This window comes from Falco biarmicus, chromosome 15 (assembly GCF_023638135.1).
Source record: "Falco biarmicus isolate bFalBia1 chromosome 15, bFalBia1.pri, whole genome shotgun sequence".
NCBI classification, from domain to species: Eukaryota; Metazoa; Chordata; class Aves; order Falconiformes; family Falconidae; genus Falco; species Falco biarmicus.
The window spans coordinates 941753-958776 of record NC_079302.1 but is presented as its reverse complement, the minus strand read 5'-3'; the positions used below and the strand labels follow the sequence as shown (position 1 = coordinate 958776).

At 40.1% G+C, this 17024-nt stretch overlaps 1 protein-coding gene across 2 annotated transcripts in view; it reads left to right on the top strand.

The window, feature by feature from the left end:
• The window catches only part of AP1G1 (adaptor related protein complex 1 subunit gamma 1), a 51709-nt gene that overhangs the window by 12758 nt on the left and 21927 nt on the right, over positions 1–17024 (top strand). For both annotated transcript variants that reach the window (XM_056360590.1, XM_056360592.1), the window contains exons 2-8: positions 1760–1963; positions 6584–6708; positions 9057–9198; positions 10458–10554; positions 12807–12883; positions 16391–16486; positions 16806–16886. In XM_056360590.1, coding sequence (XP_056216565.1) covers positions 1763–1963; positions 6584–6708; positions 9057–9198; positions 10458–10554; positions 12807–12883; positions 16391–16486; positions 16806–16886 — 819 coding nt within the window. In that variant the 5' untranslated portion in view covers positions 1760–1762. The remainder of the gene's footprint in view (positions 1–1759; positions 1964–6583; positions 6709–9056; positions 9199–10457; positions 10555–12806; positions 12884–16390; positions 16487–16805; positions 16887–17024) is intronic.

Genomic DNA, 17024 nt, shown 5'->3' with positions numbered 1-17024 from the left:
CTAAAGCCCATATGCATGCAGATATGATGTTGCATCTGAAAGATCTTTTCAGTGTAGAAACATTACAAGCTGCATTAAAAGAACAGGACTGCCACATTCAAAGGCCTTATTTATTGCATGTTCAAATACTGTTCTGGGGACAGATTTCTTAACTTCCCCGTGACCATTTCTGTGATGCTTGTTAGTATAGCATCTGAATGCATAGTAAGTATTAATTTGTTCATACCACAATAATTTGAGGAAGTGTTATATATTCCCAAGGCAAGACTGAGGATTAACATATCAATAATCTTGATCCTACATGTGTCAGCATCTTGGGGCAGAGTTTCCTTATGCAGAAAGAACATCTCTTCCATTTTCAAAATTGAACACTTCGTCTCTGTAAATTCAAACTTTCTAGGTATGAAGATGGGAAAAAGGAATATGAAGGGCTTACATGGTTTTGACCGAAGATACTTAGTGTTATGTATCAGTTCTGTAGGAGACCAGATTTATAATCCAGATTTAGAGCTGAATTCAGCTGCCTTACTGAGGCCACCTTTACGTGTTATGCATGCATCTCTCTCTGCTCTTCTGCAGAAACAAGTCCCCTGCTAACTCTGTATGCTTCCCAGCCTGTCTGTTCTGTGCTGTCATGCAAGCCAGTTAGTGCAGCATCTGAATAACATCTTTTTTTCTGATACGGCAGTGTTTAAAATGTATGACACCATTTTGAGAGGCCAGTGACCCAGACAAAAACTGTAGCAGACTGCCATGGCAACTTTTTGTAAGTTGGTGTGACATTATCTGTTATCAGAATGGCTTAGGTATATTTGCAGTGTAACGTGGATGAAGGAAGACTGTAGAGATGCTTGCATAGTCTGATCTCACAGAAAATCAAAAGTTGGCTTTGGTGAGCATGAGCTAAAAAGTTCTATTGTTGAATGTAATTTTAAAGTTTGTCTTTCTTTGGAGAGACGTTTTCCTCTTGGGGGTACTCAGGAGACTAAATTGCTCTCTAGGTCAAATGGCTCCATCAGTACTTCATCTGGTGAAGTGAAACTACTTGGAGTTCATGTTGAATGCTTTCTTGCACACAATTTTCATACCAGTGCCACCAGACATTAGTGTGGCAGACTTGTTTGTTTTAGAAAGGATTATTCACTTTGGGGTGTAATAAAAGGAAGGTGTCAACTTGATTTATTTATTTCTAAAAGAAGATTCTCTGAAATTCCACACAGCTAAGATTGCTCTTCCATCAGCTTTTTTCTGTTGACTTCCACGCCTCTAAGAAAGAGGCATGTATGGCACAAGTTTACAGGATTTTTGAAGCATGGCTATCTGAAGCACTTGTATGAGATCCTGTGGAAGTTACTAAATGGCGTTGCTTTTTGTAAAGGATTTCTGTCTGAAGTTGTCGTGATTTTGGGATCAACTCTGTCTTTGAAGCCTGAGTTTTCTAGAGAGAGGCAAATGTTGTGAATGAAAGCATACCTTGGTGAGTGCCGTTTCTGCCAGTTTCAGGTGAGGAATCATGTTATATTCACCTGGCAGCTAGCTCAAAGCATAGTAATTCCTGTTTCTAATGTTCTGGAAAAGCAAATACAAAGTTCCATGAATTCCTCTGGTTTTCAAGTTTATTTTTAATCATGCTACTGAAGCAGTCTGCATTTCCTTAATTGTAGGATAAGAAAGAAAAAACCAAAATATGTTAAAGTGTGAGACTATTATGAAGCCTTTAGGTGCAGTACAGGGTTTACAGATCTGTCTTTTCTCCCAGAGGATGCCAGCCCCCATCCGACTGCGGGAGTTGATCCGGACCATCCGGACAGCAAGAACCCAGGCAGAAGAGCGTGAGATGATCCAAAAGGAATGTGCTGCTATCCGGTCATCCTTCCGAGAGGAAGATAACACATACAGATGCAGAAATGTGGCAAAGCTGCTGTATATGCACATGCTGGGATACCCTGCACATTTTGGACAGGTAGGTCAGAGTTCAGTACTTGTGCTATGTGCATATGCCAGTCTGCTTTGTTTATTTGGGGCACATTGACATGTTTGGAACATTCTTAGCTGTGGTTTTGGTGTTTGCACTTTGCAATGTTTTGAGGTCTGTCTTCACATATCTTCTGAACCTGTGTGTGTTAGTTTTGACAGTGAGATCTGCTGTTTAGAGACATATATTTTGTCATAAAACTTAGGGTTAGTGTGCTTTTGCCACACTGTCTGCTCCTCACTACCCATGTTTCTGCAGAGTAGTAGTTCTTAAACCACAGTCCAATACATATGGATATTTCTAGATGAGTTCAAAACAGCATTTTGGAGTTCTGTCTCTGATGGAAATAACCAGATGCTTCAAAGGAGGTTCTATACCCTTTTCCTTCTAAAGCAATCTATTCTAAGCAGGTAAGAGCTGGTCTTTTTCCAGCAATAAGAAACTGGTGTTCCTTATCCCCATCTTAGTGAGGTGACTTGGAAAATGCTGGTATGAATTTTCCATTTCTGGTGTATTTTTGACCTGCTGTGTTTGACACATTGTGGAAAAGGGAGACAGGAAGATGGGAGTTCCTGATCTACAAGATATTCTTCAGGTTGAGCTTTTCTTAGTCTTTGGGGCATAGCCTCTTTTGCTTAAAAGTCAGTAAGTGTCCTGTCAGTAGTAATCTAACCTGGACCTTCCATAGAGCTAAAGAAAAAGTAAACTTGTTGTATCCCTTAAAGTAGCTTTGTGTCTTGGGAGTCTATCATTCATGATTGGATTTACCAATCCTGACATGTCTCACTGAAACAGTGAACTCAAAGCACTGAAATCAAATTCCAGTAAGTCTTGTGTTGGGGAGTGAGTCTGGACTGTGCTATTGCATATAAAATGCATCATCGTGTTTCTGCATCATTGGATTCTTCTCTCGGCATAGGAGTTGTTGCCTAAGAGCAAGTGAATTTGAGTATTATCCTGTTCTTAACACTTCACGTAGCCAGGCTCACTGGTCCAAGACAGAAACTTCCTATCACAAAAATTAAGGCACAACATCTAAAAGCTGCAGGAAGAATTAAGTGTTACAGAGAAGTGTCATCTAGAATTTCTACATTTGACCGATGTTAGGAACGTTTAAATTTTGTTGGGATTTTAATCTTGTTGCTCAAGTATTTAATTCTGTATATGGAAGATTAGACCAGATATCTAATAATTTTTCAGTTTCTGCTTTGGTCAGTAATGGTAAATTACCTCTTCACTCTCAGTGGAAGAAGGATGAAACAGATTATTCAATATTTATTATTGCTGGGGTTACTACATCTCAAACAGAAACATCTGTGCTGACTACTTTGGGAATAGAGTACTTCATTTGATGGCCTTGTGTTGTGGTTTAACCCCAGCTGGCAACCAAGTACCATGCAGCTGCTTGCTCACTCCCCCTCACCCAGAGGAGCGGGGAGGAGAATCAGAAAGGAATGTAAAACTTGAGGGTCAAGTAACAATGTAATAGGTAAAGCAAAAGCTGTGCAGGCAAGCAAAGCCAAGCAGGGAATTCATTCACCGCTTCCCATGGGCAGGTGTGTTCGGCCATCCCCAGGAAAGCCAGGCTCCATCACACGTAATGGTTACTTGGGAAGACAAATGCCGTAATGCTAAATGTCCCCGCTTTCCTCCTTCTTCCCCCTGTTTATATGCTCAGTGTGACGTCATATGGTATGGAATACCTCTTTGGCAAGCTTGGGTCACCTGTCCTGGCTGTGTCCCCTCCCAGTGTCCTGTGCCCCTCCAGCCTTCTCACTGGCAGGGCCCAAGGAACTGAAAAGTCCTTGATTTGCTATAAGCATCACCCAGCAACAACTAAAAGCATCGGTGTCCTATCAGCGTTATTCTCATATCAAATTCAAAGCACAGCACTGCACTAGCTACTAAGAAAAAAAATATTAACTGTATCCCAGCTGAAACTAGGACACCTTGGTTCTCATGTAGTTTATCAGCTGCACTTTTCAGGAAGGTACGGGGCCCGAGGCTGAAAAGGGATTTGAACAAGTGTTGTCCAAGTGAGTAAGTTACAGACCTTTGCATGTCCTCAGTGCTTTATAACTGGAAGGAATCTAATGTTTTGTAGATGGAGTATGGTTTGTGTGAGTTGAGGACCTGTTAAAAATGCATGCTGTTCCAGTAGTGGAGTTTTATAGATAGACAGTCCAGCATTGTAGACGGGAAGTTTCTGAGAGTGACAGGATAAATATGCAGGAAATATGTTTTGGTGAAAAACAGAAGAGAGCCACAGGCTGTGTTAGACAGTCTCTCTTAAAGATGTAAGCAGACATCTGACTTCAGCTAACAGTGTGGATGGGGTAACCAATGGTAAGAGAATTTAGAGAAGGTGCAGGGGTAGTGAATGGTTGATCTACTTACTTCCAAGGCAGAGATCCTTAACTTTGACCCAGGATATCTAAAAAAATATAACCATGAGCACAGTATTTAGCCAGTGTGTGCTGAGATGCACTGAATGGCAAGCATGTGCAAAGGACATTTGTGTGAGTTTAGTAGTTGTCAGGCAGCCTTAGGCAAGTGGTCAAATAACTTCGTTATTGTCATAGTTTCTACTTGCAAAAAAATTCTGGTTGGAGGGGTAGCTAAAAACTTGGGTAAGCTGTAGTCTGGCTACGTGCTTATATCTAGCTTTACTGATGTATCTGTTACAGTGCTGATGTAACAGATTTTAATTGTTCCTTTGAATGAAATGGATGTAATGGTATCGAGATTTCTTCAACTAATTAAACTTAGTAAGAGCATCAGTTGATCATGTTTCTCAGTATTGCTGTGCATGAAGCTAGTTTGCATGTATTTGTATAAAAATGAAACAAGAACCCATGAGCCTTTCACAGGGTAAATTTCAATATCTTTCGAATTCAAAAGTACTAGAAATATATCTTATAGTATCTGTTGCAGCCATCAGTTTTCTTCTGCTTTTTCTTAGTCATTAGTCTTCTGCCTTTGTGGGCTCGTATGCTGTGGCTTAGATGTCATCAATTCTACATTGCATTTTTGCAGAGGGTTGTATAAGAAAGTATCTTGTAAACCTGGGGTAGAAAGTTGGTTGAGAGGTGCATTATTCTCTTTACAGAAAGCACTGGAAAGATAAGAGGTTGCTGTCTAGTATTCCGTACCTTATTCCCGGTTGATCTTGCCCATTTGTGCATTTTCAGTTACCCTTGTGGATGACTGTTCTTACTGTTCAGAGGTGTTTCTTTATTCTAGATTTTCAGTGCCTTTAAACCCAGCAAATGGAACTCACTTTCAAGCTTTTTTTTTTAATCAGTTTGTCACCCTGCGGTAGCTGGGTGTTCATAATTGACAACTTCTTGCGTAGTTGAGTTGAATGTTCTGATGCCATGCAGTTGTGACAACTTGTCAGTGGCTAGGCCATGGCACGCACTTTCTCTGGCACTTCAACTTTAGTTTTCTTACCAATATCTGTGCAACCTTACCCTCCTGATGTGTGTGTGTGTGTGTGTGCTTCTTGTATATCACCTGTGTCTGTTGCCCTGTTCAAGCTTCCCTATAGCTAGGGACCATGAAAAACTTCATGATGTCCTGAATTTTTGCCTGTGCATGCCCCTTTTACTACTTTTAAAATGGATCTGTTGCAAGCTTTGTCTGACCCCTCCTTAAACACACTGTGTACGCTTACTTGCTGCCCTAGCTAACTTGTAAAACAGACTAAACAGGATATGTCTGTGAGGGATAAGTCTCTTACCTGTTTTGAGAAGCCATTTCTGCTACTACCTGTGTGTAAAGTAGATATTGATTATACTTGATTAGTTATCTGGTAGAGAAAAATACCTTAGTTTGTAGTAATGTCAACGTTATCTCTGTGGTTGGTACTTTTTTTTTTTTTTGCAGTAAGAAAGTGTTAAGTTTTTTTAAAATTGGTTAGCAATTAAATTCTCAATCAGCTGAGTGCAGGTGGCAACTATGTGTGTTATCTTAGGGACCTTCTATATGCTACTGAACAGTTGACATTTCTATATGGTGAAAGGGAATCTCGTAGTGCCTACAATGCATATGATTTTAGTCAAACTTCAGGTACTCAAATAGAGGTTACAGAGCAGCACAAAAACTGTGGTGTGTTTTTTTTTTTTTATGACAACGTACAAATCATTGATCCTCTCTGGTAGGTAGATGGACACATTTAAGCCTGGTTCAGAAGTTTCCAGTGCATATCAGTCATGACCTATAATCTAGATTTCCAGATATTTACTATTTTGTTTTTAATGATGCATCTCTTGTCTCTATAAATACGTTATCTTTTACTTCTGTGATTTGACATAAACCCACATATCTGGTATATCAGAGGTCATGGAAGGCCAATAGTGTCTGGCTGCTTTAAGATGCAGGAGCTGCTAGTGACTTTCCTGCTGTCTTGCTGGGAGCTTTGGCAGGTCATTTAAACTTTCTTTGGTTTTGACATCACCAAAATGGGAGTAAAATATACTCTTAAAAATGCATTCTGAGAGACCTAAATGAGTACACATCAAAATTCAAAGTGTTTCTCCTCTAGCTAAGAAGTAGTTTAAGCTAATTCTGTAATTTTTTTTCTTTTTTTTTTTTTTTTTTTTCCAGTTGGAGTGCCTCAAGCTCATTGCCTCTCAGAAATTCACAGACAAGCGCATTGGGTATTTAGGTGCCATGTTGCTGCTGGATGAGAGACAGGATGTCCATCTTCTTATGACCAATTGCATCAAGAAGTAAGGGTACCACCTCTCTCTCCATCAACACATGCTTTAAGGTTTCAGGATCTGAAAGTATACGCCTGACAGTGATATTTTGAGTACTTTAGGTTTTTTCCCTTGTGTTAGAAAAACTGGTATCTTCAATTTGTTGTATGCTGTTGACTATACAAGACTCTTCTGGTATTGTACTGTATAGGACAATCCTGTCTAGCTTGCTTAAAGAGGAAGAGAAGATAAAATTGCATTGGTCCTGACAAGGTGTATGTGGCAAACCACGCTTCATGTAACTACTGTTATAGAATGGCAGTATCTGTTTCTAGAGGTCATGTTAAGATAAAATCAGGAAGATGAAATGACCACAGTAAGCGGCTCAGCCAGTGCAGAAGACCTCTAATTGTTCTAAAGAACTCTGCCATCTCTGTAAATTAGTTATCTTCTAGCTTGCGGTAGGGAGGAGCCAGGCGAGCAGTAATGCAGCATCAGTAATGATCCATGCACCTCTTAAATGTGATTGAATTGGAACATTTTTATAACAGTTATAAAATTTTGTAGGCTGGACGGGCCATCATATACCACAAAGTCATATATATTGCTGCAGCCATGTTGTCCTGTGTTTATTTACTTGACGTCTGTTGACAAGCTCTAAAGAGTTGTCTGACTTCAAGGATCAAGGCTGTATATCCTGTTTTCTTTTTAAGCTTGGCCTAACAGTCCTAATGAATGGTCTTGGAAGCAAGGCAGCAGCTTGGGATGTACGGTCTACTTGGCATCTTGCTGAAAGCAGGCAAGAGGAGACGGGAAATAACCTGGGGTTTGGGGTTTTTTTTTCTTAGCAAAATGCTGTTAATCTGGGACTGGTTTACATGATAGTTTAGTGGATGATGATTGGTGCACTTCCAATAACACTCCTTTTCAAGATGGACGGGAGCAGGAGTTGAACAGCTGGGTTCTAGCTGATTTACCCAGGGGTCTGCTTAGTTTCTGTGGTGTGTCTGGTTTTATTATTTAACCAAGCTACTAGGTTAACACCTTTTTTTTTTTTTATGCTAAAGTTGTGTGGTACAAGTGTAGTGAGTTTGAACTGGAAATGGGATAGACTGAAGCTGAGTGAAACTGGTGGAAACCTTCACACCACCTCAGTGGGTTGTTTATTGCTTTCTCCCTTGGCTTCTGTATCTACCCCTTTGTCTTGCTTTTATCTAGACATTAAGGTATTTGATTTATGGCATTGTCTTTCATTACTCTGTAGGAAGACCTATATTTTAGATACAGTAAAGTTGAGCACCCTTGTGAGGCACATACTTGCTATACACGCAGCTTTATTTAGCTGCCAAAAACTTGTTAAAGGAAGGAGACAAAAACCCAACCCGTTAACCCATTTAGTGGCATGTGCAATCTGTTCCTTCATCTGCATGTTGCCATAGCTGCTTGATGTTACAACCAGAATAATGTCTCTTGCTTTTCTGCACGTTGTACGCATTTGGTTACATACCACTTGTTTCCCTAGCTCTCCCATCATGCAATCCCCAGCTCCCCTCACCTCCCAAACCAGGAACCATGTTCTTTCTTCAACGCTGAATCCTGGATTCTGTGGTGACATAATTACCAAATAGTCTGATGGAAAAGTAGTGTAGAAATCCATATTAAAGCTGTTGGAATTGCCATGTGGAAGCTCTTGTTATCTTGTATTAGTGTGACATTGGTAACTGGCCTCATGAACAGCATCTGCCATTAGGTGGCTTTACTTCTTGTTGACCACTTTCCACAACTTCCTTGGGTATATGAATAGTTAGTATAGCTAAACAAAATTCCTGTATGGATTATTTTTAAGGTGTGTGAATGGTGGGGTTTGGTTTTTACTCAGGATAGAGGATATTTTTACATAGATTTTAGAAACCAAACAGTATATAAAATGCAGAAACTAAAGCCTATCCTAGAACATGTTTAAACTGAGACAACCCACAGACGGAGTCACTGCAGGGCTGTACTTCATGTTAGGTTCTTTTCTGCATGCAAGTTCCAAAATAGAATGTTTTGTCTTTGCTTTAGACGTTTTAGTGGAATTCTGTGTGGTCGTCCCTCTTCTTAGCAAAATCCCTAGATTACCCACCTGATAGTTTTAACCAAATATTTTATCGTTATAATTGAGGATTTGAAGTGGAAATAGCAAACCCTATGGTATGTGCACTCAAAGCTGCTGTTGCTCGTCAGTCATGCTCCCAAATAGCGGAGAATCTGGAGAATTCTTCTGGGCCATGTGTGTAGCTGGTTAGATGACTGCAGATATAGATGCCTTTTCTTGTGTGTTCAGGTTCTCTGTGTGCATGCTGACTGGCTTTTTTTTTTGTTCTTCTTCTTTACAGTGACCTTAATCACAGCACGCAGTATGTGCAGGGGCTGGCACTCTGCACTCTTGGCTGCATGGGCTCCTCAGAAATGTGCAGAGATCTTGCAGGAGAGGTGGAAAAGCTCCTCAAAACTTCCAACTCCTATCTTAGGAAGAAGGTACTTCAGAGAACTTTTGAATGCTTTGTTACACATTAAAACGCAAGATTGGTTGGATACCTTGCTAATACCTGGCACACTTGGGTGGCTTGAATCACACTGGCTGAGTATTTTCCCAGTTTGCAAGGCAGAGGTTAAAAACTCCCTGTCTATCTATAGTAAGAATGTGTGTAAGCCTCTAAAAGACAAGACTCCAATAGGTGAGGCAGTTGTTTCTATTTTGATACTCTCTACCTTAGGGTTATTGGTAGTATTGTGAACACCTGCTGCCTGTTCACAGACAATAACCCCAAACCTATTGTAATTTTTATTTCTGTATCTTCTCAGATAAGTCCAGAGAAATTGTGACTGTTAACAGTGCAGGCTGATATTTGAAGACTGGAACCTATTTGATCTCTCCTGTTGCTGCTGCTGCTGACAGTAGTATGTGAGATAGGAAAGGTTAAGGGCTTGAAACAGGCAAACAGTTATAAAATACTTGTTACCATAGCAAGTGTGCTGTAGCATCTGCAAAGTGTGATCATCCTTGTTCTTTAATTTTAAAATCATTATGAAGTCTTGGGGAGGGTGGGGAGTAGTAAGATTTAGGAAGAGATGCATTGTTACTTCTTTGTCTAGTGTGTTAGATCTAGGGAGAGGTTGGAGTGAAAGCAACGCTAAGTGGTATTGCTGTATTCTGGGAGGAGGCCCTCAGTGCCTTTATTTCTCAAGCAGCTGGAAATAGGGTCTCCAGTTGCTTCTGCACTTAGAAGTAGTAGGCAATTTTTTTGCAGTATACTTCTGTTTTTCATAGGACCCATCACCCGCAGGAGGAAGTTACTCTGTGGGAAAGGAGATATATTCATGGGAAAGAAAATGAGCCATAATTTGACATGAATTTAATTATTTGCTTCCAGTGCATTATCCCCCTCCCTAGCAACAGGAAGAAAGACCTAAGTAGCCCTATTAAAGGCATAGATGCTTTGCAGTTAATACTACTTCTGAAGTGACTAATGTAAAAATGAACTATTGCTGGTGGGAGTATTACTTTGTAGGTCAGTGCTCCCCTTCCCTCCCACCCCTCGTGGTAGTTTTATTGAATTCTTCTATAGGGTGCTGCTTAGTGACACTTGTAGTAGAGAGGTGGAAAAACATACCATAAACTTTCCAAGCCTTTGTATATCATGACATTTCTGATAGTTCCTACTGTCCTAGATGTTCTCAAAACATGTACTGTTGTCGTTACAGTGTGTACTAACAGAGCTGTTTTTCCTGTACAGGCAGCATTGTGTGCCGTTCATGTCATTAGAAAGGTGCCTGAACTCATGGAGATGTTCCTGCCAGCCACCAAAAACTTGCTGAATGAGAAGAATCATGGTAATATCTGAGACTCTACTTAATGGAAGCTATGCCATTCTTTAAGGATGGTGTACTTGCTACCTAAGCCTTTTATTTGGAAGGAACTTTGAAGGTGTATTTGTGTGATTTGTTTCTTTCCGTTTCCTTGCAATGAAAGCAAATGTCATTCAGAAGGAAGGAATGTGTATGATTGCTAGTCAGCAGGACTTTTACATGGCATAGGTGACGAAAGGAACTCTCATTGTTTTTTGATACACTTCAGAGTGGGTGGAATGGAGAAAGTTGTGATTTTTATTCAATACACTGCCTAAAGGGACTTGTAAAGTGCACTTTTTAGGGTTGATTTTTTGAGTCTCCTGCAAGAGAATCCTATAGTGCTGTGCTGACATCATTTTAGCAGGCATTCCCAGGACACAGATACCTACGTTAGTCAGGAAAGAGTCTTTCTTAAGTGCTGTTTTTCATCAGAACTACGTCATAAACCAGATTCTCACTGTAATGGTCCTCTGTGAGATTAGTCTGTTTTAATAAATTTTCTTGCACAAGTGCTTTTAGAAGGTTATTTAAAGAGTACCTTGACTAATCTGTATGAAGCCTAATACTCACTTTGCAAAGTCTTAGTGCTGTGGCACATCTACAATGAGCATGCGTCTTTAAAAAAAAAAATAGGTGGGTGTACTAGGAGTTCTACAGTAGATATTTGCAGTGCTGAAAACCCATTATGGGGAGAAGTTCTGTCTCAAGACAGGGTAGTTATAAGTGCCAAGAGTACTAACAGGCCACAGGAGCTTCCTGGGAAGCTATTGATTCCATTTGGTTTTTTTGCTGCATGTGTTGTAAACTTTTGAGGTACAGAACAGTTTGCATGTGGAATATGGTTCACGTATGTGCAGCTAGTTTACCTTGATTTAAAATGCGATGATCGGAACATTTAGACCAGTCGTTGCTTCAGGTAGGCAACAGTCTGTAATACTTCTTGTCAGTAAGTGATGCCCATATGATCCAGCCTGGTAGCCTGAGATCATCTGTCTTTGTCTTATGCAACCCTGAAAAGCTGAGAGCTGTTCTGTTCCCTCTTTAAAAGATGGGAATGCCTCTCTTCAAGCCTTGGCCAAGCAGAGGATTGAGTCTAGGTTCACCTGCATTCAAGAACAGAATCATCCTTTTTGCTTTCCTTATCCTTAAAAATCAGCATCTCCTTTGCAGCATTCTTAGCCCCATGCTTTGTGCTGAGCTTTGTCTGAAGCAGAATATATACGAAACCCTTCTAGCAGCCTCTTGAGAGGTCTCACTGAGTAGTGTCAGTGTTAAAGCTGTGACAAAGCTTTATAGATAAATATGTTTTGAAGTACGTAAATATCTTGGATAGACCCTGCAATAGGCCTGAAAGCTGCATTAGCTTGTGGAATATAAATGTCATCTCTGTAGAAAATGTTACTTATTAAGCAGGCTTCTAGTCTCTTTGAGTCAGGAACCCTCCCGTACTGACTTAACACCTACAGAAAATGAATAATTGAAAAAGTTAGCATCTGAGAGGGATTGCTGTGTTACATCTGAATCCAGGGATGTAACAATGCTCATGGTTGAAGTTTCATGCTTTACAAGGTTATATCTTAGAAGTTGTCGAGCATTGCCATCTAGTTAAATGGATTCTAATTGACAAGCCTTTTCCGTTTTCAGGGATGCTTTGACTGGGTTTCATCAAGGCAGGGCACACAGCAGCTGGCTGCCAATGCACAGGCACTGGCTTCACCAAGCAGTCTGCTGTAGGCTTTCTCTAGGCTGAGTTCTGAGACCTTCTGAGGAAGGCCCAACTCAGGTCACATAAGGCTGGCTAGGGTACCCAAATTGGAACAGAAAATCAGGAAGTGTGAGGAAGCCAACACCTACAATGCTGTTAACACACTGTCCTTCTGGAGTCTTAGAATGGTTTGGGTTGGAAGGGACCTTAAAGATAATTTAGTCCAACTATGTTTTTTACCATCTGACTGTATATTTAGTATGCGAGTTTCTGCAGAGTCCAGTTTTGCTCCTCCTTTGGCCTTTAGTTGCAGCTTTATAAACATGAGCTTGTTGTCTGCTTTCCCTTGGGCACAGCTGCAAGCCCAAATAAATCTTGGGGTAGATATGTTGGATTCAAGACAATTTTTTTAAATTATTTCCCGTTGTTTTCTCCTGATCTTTGTCACATGTCTGGAGCCAATGAGATTGTTAAATGTTGATACGTTTTCCTTTTTTTTTTTTTTTTTTTCTTCTCCCTTTATCTTTAGGTGTTCTTCACACATCAGTTGTCCTCCTCACAGAGATGTGCGAGAGAAGCCCAGACATGCTTGCACACTTTAGAAAGGTAAATGTGAAGTGGTATCACTGAGTTAATATTCATGGTTTTGTGTTTTTTGGATTGGGGGGTTTTTTGGGTGTGGGTTTTGTTTTTTTTTTTTTTTAACCAATGTGTCCTTTTAGTCTCCCTAGTGAAAGCAGTGCGTACATATTTTATTAAAATGTTTACATTTAGATGAAGAATTTAATGACACTGTCCGCTTGTTATCAAAATAAAAAATAATAATAATTTGGGAATTTTGTGTGTATCTAGCCCTAATCCCCTTCAATAAATGGATAAGTTAAAAACCATCAGTTTTAAGACTGTGCAGTATGAAACTTAACCTAAAGTTGGATTTTGGTGTCCCCTTTGATGTTCCCTTAGGGTTTTTTCCACTCTAATTGTATAGTGACATTGGCATTACTAATGTAATAAACATAAAGAGGCAAAGGATGGAAAAATTGAGGCTTATACCAACACCTGAATGCCTTAACACAGTCTTACTAACTCAGGTCAAAAATATCAGTGGAAGTTCTAGTTCTGTAGATACCTCATCTCTGGTGCATGCTGTATTACATCATTTGCCATTTTAATTTAAGGGTTTGAGAGTCAATGTCACTCTTCCTCCTCAGGTTAGGAATGTTTGCTTTCCTTGCCCCACAGTACAAAGTTCCTTATGCTGTTTGCTGTAATTTGCTGTGCAGTATTGCTATATGAAAGCCTACCAACAGAAGGGCTTCTGAAAATTGCACTGGTTGTCATTCCGACTTCTTGATCAAAGAAGAAATTGAACAAAGGTTGTAAAACAGAACTGGCCATTTGCTTTTCTTAAAAGTTTTTAAAGGTGCTTATTTATTTGCATGCCCAGTTTACTGTTCTTCCTTGGCTTGTCTATATCATAAGGCATTTTGGTACACATCTTCCCTTGCCCTGATTGTATATGTCAAAGCAGGAGTAAAAGTGGGACTAGGGTCATCTTGAAGGTGGCCATCTCTGCTTCTAACTGTTCAGTTAAGATGATAGTTGTGGGAAAAAGAGAGAAGAGGTGAGTCCACAGAACTTAGCTAGATAAAGAGTGTACCTAGTGCCTATCTCTTGTAGTTGTTTATGCTGTGAATGGTACAATATTGATCTGTCCCTAATGCCTGCTTCGTCTGTTTTGTCCCTTTTGTCTGGAATCCTGCTGTGTTAGAATGAAAAGGTAAGAATTAATTCTTTTAGATGGTGCATGCTTGCATTCAATCTGTAGATGTTCATCTCTTGTGAGACAGTGCCTCTTAATGCCACATTTGTGATTGATTGCCACATGCTTAGATCAATTGTACTTGTCTAATGCTTTTTGTGTGCTGGTAGTGTTGTGTCACTAAAACTCTATACCCATGGCAGCCCTGAATCTCAGTTGTGGCCTTCTCCAAACATGAGCCTGCTTTCCTCAAGCTCCCTGTCATTTGAGGAATACTGTAGGGATTTTTTTTGTGCCTATGCCAACTGTAGCCCTGGCCTTTCCTCTTATCACAAACTGGGCTTTGTGTTTTGTCTGAACCATGGGGCAACTTTAGGTGCTTCCCAAGAGGTAGTAGGAGAGACAGGGTGGCCCTCAACCGATCTCCATGGCTGTAATGTTTCCCTTTCTTTGTGCTGTCCTCAGTCCTGACAACTCTTGCATGTTAGAAGGCAAAGAAAATGTTAATTAGGGTTCCAGGAATGCTGTAGCAGATAACTTCGCTTGTCTTTGAGAAAAGATGTTGCAGCACCCTTTGGTTTCCTCTTTAAGGCAGATAATAGGAAATTCATGCTTCCTTTTGTTTGTGCATTGTATGAAATGTGCATTTGCAGAGGAGCATGTAATTCCTGAAGAGCAAAGGTAGGAATAAAAAGTTGATGGATTAACTCAGCTGGTTTTCTTCTTACACTGTACCACAAACATACAAGACTTTAGTCCAGAAAAAAATTTTTGTCTATTTTGTGTGTCCACATGCATGTGTTGTGCTTTATGTCACATTATACTTTTAGCACTTTCTGCTGCTATCTGTCCTGAATCTGAAGCACCATCTTGATGTTGTCAGAAGTGGCAACTTCACTGTAAGCAGTCTCTGATGTGGTAAAAATTTAGCATGAATGCAGTCCCTGACTCATAGCAGGCATAAATGAATGCTGGAGTAGCCCATCTCAAGGATGGGAAAATTGTTAAGTTGTAAGGGTGAATTGTTGGGAGGGATTTTGTAGACAACATTTTTATAAACTGTAATTGACATGCATGGAGTTGAAAGAATGATGCTGTCCTGGTGCTAGCCATGCCTCAGGAATGAAAAATCCACTTACAGAGGTATTACAGTGGTTGCAGTCTAGTTTGTCACCTCATCTCTAGCCAGTGTCTGGATTATTTTAATACCAGCACTGAGAGGGACAGAAGAAACTTTCTATGGAAGGAATAAAGCTTGTAGAGATCTACATCTCTACATCATCCACCAGGAGTGTTTTTTTCTCTTACAGTTCAATGAAAACAAGTCCAGTTTCTATCTTTCAACCTTAAGATTTTTTTCATAAGGATGTATTAGGGAGGAAATGGAAGCTCATTTCCAAGACTGTTTTGTTACTTACGGCTGCTATGAAGGTTTTTGGAGATAAATATTAAGTTTGTTACAGCTTTTCTGCTTTAATGATTGCATTATTTGCCACATTCTGCTTTAAACTGATTACTTGCTTGGCATGTGTGAGATAGTACAGAGAAATTTTATTATGGTTCCTCAGAGTTGCCCTGACAGATGAAGCCCCTGGCTAGAGATGCCTAAGATGGAAGGGAGTTGAACCAAACTTGCAGATAGGTAGCATTTCTTCAAAGCTGTGTACAAGTCCTGAAAGGTAATTCATTCCTAGGGAGAGATGTCTACTGGGAGACCAGTATCGTCAATATCTGATGATGTTGATTTTTTTTTTCTGAAAGTTGATTATTTTTTTAGTACTCACAGTTGTAAAGAAACTTTAAAATATGAACAGTGTAAGTTGATATGGTTCTGTTCTGGATCTGGCATAGCAGCAGTGCTCATAGAAGCTAAGTTGGATGGAGTGTCAAACTTGAAGGAATTCTTAATAGACTCTAATCATAGCAGTACAATACTTGAAAAGATCAAAACTTGTCTGCGTGATGCTTCCATGAAGATGTATGCTAAAAATTAGTCAGGAGCATGAAATTCTGGAATTATGCCATTGTAATAGTCCCAGCACATCCCCTTTTCATGAAGAGAGGGTTTAAGTTGGTGTTTCCTCTCAGGTCTCAACTGCCAAACTCTGGTAGATGTAGTACTGTAAAGATACAATATGGTGTTCAGCTCCCAGCTTAACTGTTTCTAGTTGTGTCCTAGCTAAGCAGCAGCTATTTGTACAACATCAGCTCTAGGCCTGCAGGTTGAACTTTGTGGAAGAATCCATAGACTGACTTGCTTTCAAAGACAGGATTTGTTCTTAGACCTGTACTTCAAAGCTGGGGTGGGGGAAGGAACACCACCCTAATTAGGACAACTCCCTTCTTCACAGCTTGTTCCCCAATTAGTTCGGATTCTGAAGAACCTTATTATGTCTGGATATTCACCAGAGCATGATGTGTCTGGGATCAGTGACCCCTTTTTGCAGGTAAGAACTGATGCAAACTGTGATAGCTTTAATTCTAGTACTGTGTTTTGAGACAGGTGTGATGAGGTTGGTTACCTCAGGGCAGTGTGTTGATTTTAAGATTTTGTCTTACAGCTGATTGTGTGTAGTGGGGGTACGGTTCTGGCTAGTGGGAATGAGTACAGCATAAGCCTCTTCCTGTTGGTGAAGTCTTAAGGATAAGCGTTTTGCTTAGGTATGGGAATCAACAGCTTGTTTTGCTTCTTTGCCACTACTCAGGAAGTGTACTACTGGGCATTTCATTGCCACCCAACAAGCTTTTCTTTATTTTGTCAAATAGGTACGAATCCTGCGGTTACTAAGAATTTTAGGGCGAAATGATGATGATTCTAGTGAAGCAATGAATGACATACTTGCACAGGTGAGGTCTGCAAGGTTGATGAGCAGCTTAAACTTTCACTTTTGGTTTCCTAATAATTGGATTCAGCAGCATTGGTGAGATTACAGCTGCTTGCTACACTGGGTTAAATTTTGCTGCAAGAGATGCGTGTTCATAGGT